At 45.2% G+C, this 2,437-nt stretch overlaps 1 protein-coding gene across 1 annotated transcript in view; it reads left to right on the top strand.

The window, feature by feature from the left end:
• Positions 1 to 934: 934 nt before the first annotated feature.
• LOC123513575 overlaps positions 935 to 2,437 on the top strand; it is an 8,901-nt gene continuing 7,398 nt past the window's right edge. The window contains exons 1-3 of the mRNA XM_045270825.1: positions 935 to 1,289; positions 2,036 to 2,196; positions 2,352 to 2,437. The exon at positions 2,352 to 2,437 is cut by the window's right edge and continues 29 nt beyond it. Of these exons, the coding sequence (XP_045126760.1) occupies positions 935 to 1,289; positions 2,036 to 2,196; positions 2,352 to 2,437 (602 nt within the window). The remainder of the gene's footprint in view (positions 1,290 to 2,035; positions 2,197 to 2,351) is intronic.

Here is a 2,437-nt window from a genome sequence, read left to right as displayed (position 1 = left end):
CGTGAGAACCCGGTTGATTATCTTTGAAAATGGCCGTAGTAAGCGAGCGGAATGTACAGGCACCATATGTCACACAAGCTTCGTCCAAGTTTTCTGTCTCGTCACTCAGGAAGAAAAACTTGCAGCCACACGAACAAGGAAGAGGAGAGGTGTAATTCCCGATCATTTTTAAGTAAGTACCCTCAGTTTGTCTCGAAGGATGGTACGGCATCTCAGTGTGTCTTTAGATGGAGTCAAGGAATTACGTCTTTATTCTTTACAAATATTTATCTCAAGACTGTATGTTTTTGTCACGCACTACTAAGGTAAGACTTCATTCGCAGACACTTTAAGAGGCCATAGTGGAAACTGTTGTGGTTTTATTGAAGAGTGTTTTCATGATTAAAACAACAACAGTCTACATCAACAAGAAGAAAAAAAATAATAATATACTCCATGAGAGCCAAATTAATTATGTGAACTTTTCAAACCAGGAAGAAATAAAGCACGTCATGAGATAATAACAAACAATGAGAGCCTAACTTATCATGTGATCTTTTAAAACTAACAAATAAAGCGTGTCGTGTTAAGCCTCGCCAGCGCCATCTGTTAACCTGTTTCCCACGCCTGGCTTCCCCCAACACGCCGCGCCGCCTTGCTGAGTGACGCGTGGAGATAACTGGCACTGATTCCAAGCCTCGCCTGTTCCGCTTTCATTCGATCCGTCACTTTATCCGCTACTATTTTTGCTTAATGTTCCTGCTACGTACTTACTCCTGTTTCCTTGGTTCTTCTTCTTCTTTTTCTCCTTCTTCTTCTTCTTCTTCTTCTTCTTCTTCTTTTCTAATGTTGAAATCGTGCCTGGTGTTTATATTACTCCTCCTCCTCCTCCTCCTCCTCCTCCTCCTACTACTACTACTACCACTACTACTACTACTACTGCTACCAGGAAAGGATGGAGAGCCGGAAGGTGAGAGCAAGAGTCGTGTTTGCTTGGCTGGCCCTCCTCTCCTTCTCTCCAGCTTTGGGCAAGAAACACACCGCGCCCTTCCTCACAACGCCCTCCAGAACCTCACCAGCACCACAGGGAAGCACCACCAGCATCTCCAGCACTGAAGCACCTCCAAGGACAGACCGAAGCACGACCACTTCAGCACTTCAGACCTCCAGCACTTCCTTTACCAGTCACAGAACACCAGAAACTCACGACTCTGTTCTGAAGGGGACCACATGGCAGTCATCTGAAGTGGAGGATAAGATAGGTGGATTGCAGGATGTGACTTCCGGCGCACCTGAGGCTTCCATGAAAAGTAAGTGTGTGTGTGTGTGTGTGTGTGTGTGTGTGTGTGTGTGTGTGTGTCATGGGGGAGGTGTTAGAAATGTCACAGCGATGCAAGATTACTCATAAACTGGAAAAATAGTCTCATTGCTTATTTTGTCTCTCTCCACTAGACACGTTTGAGTTGCAAGGAATGAGATACGATAGAGTTATATTCCTGAAGCATTATGCATCTTAATTTTGATCTTGTTTTGTACCCAGCTCTTGTTAAACCCTTCAGTACCATGACGCGTTTTCATATTCATTCTGCTGTCCATTTGCTGATTATATACAGCTTCAGAAACTTATGTGAGGCCATTAATCTTCTGACCTCCATAGACCCTTCCTAATGTCAGCGAAATGGTCTAATCGTACATAAATCTCAAGGTAAAAATGTTTCCCAGTATTGAAGGGGTTGATATTGTCCCTGAAGCTTCAAAATACTTCTGCTCTCCAGTGTATTAGTGGATGAGTCAGTTAACCAGTGAGTGAGTCTGTCCAATAATCAAGCAGTCAGTTGGTTACTTAATGAATCAATAAATCAGCCAATAAGTTATCTCGGACCTGCTCGAGGACTAGCATCTAAGTAAACCTTTTTATTTAATTGCTTTTTGTTTTCCTTGGCCAGATTTTTCCTCTTACATAGAAAAAAACAACAATTAATCAGTCTTCCATACCAAACACTTACTAAACCACACGCTCACTCACGCACACAGTCACACATTCACTCACTCACAGGCTGTCCAATGAACCTGTTCGGCTTCGTGGTGGCGGCAGGAGATGTGGAGGCGTGCAGGATTGAGTTAGTGGAGCTGGAAGGATGTGACCCCAGGCAGGCCGAGATGATCCTTGTGTCGAAGGAGTCAGGTCACCAGAACGAAAACACGCAGAGTTACAAGGCTAGTGTGTGTGTGTGTGTGTGTGTGTGTGTGTGTGTGTGTGTGTGTGTGTGTGTGTGTGTGTGTGTGTGTGTGTGTGTGTGTCCAGTTAGTCAGTCAGTGTGTAGGACCCCCCCTCACCCCTCACCCCTTGACGTTCTTCCATTTATCGGCAGGTACTGGAAGAGGGCGTGGTGGAGGTTTACCTGAAGGAGGACCTACCTGGCTTCTACCGCCTCTTCTGCGTCGACGCCCACACCTC

This window comes from Portunus trituberculatus, chromosome 36 (assembly GCF_017591435.1).
Source record: "Portunus trituberculatus isolate SZX2019 chromosome 36, ASM1759143v1, whole genome shotgun sequence".
In the NCBI taxonomy this organism is placed as follows: domain Eukaryota; kingdom Metazoa; phylum Arthropoda; class Malacostraca; order Decapoda; family Portunidae; genus Portunus; species Portunus trituberculatus.
This window is presented reverse-complemented; position numbering and strand designations above follow the sequence as displayed.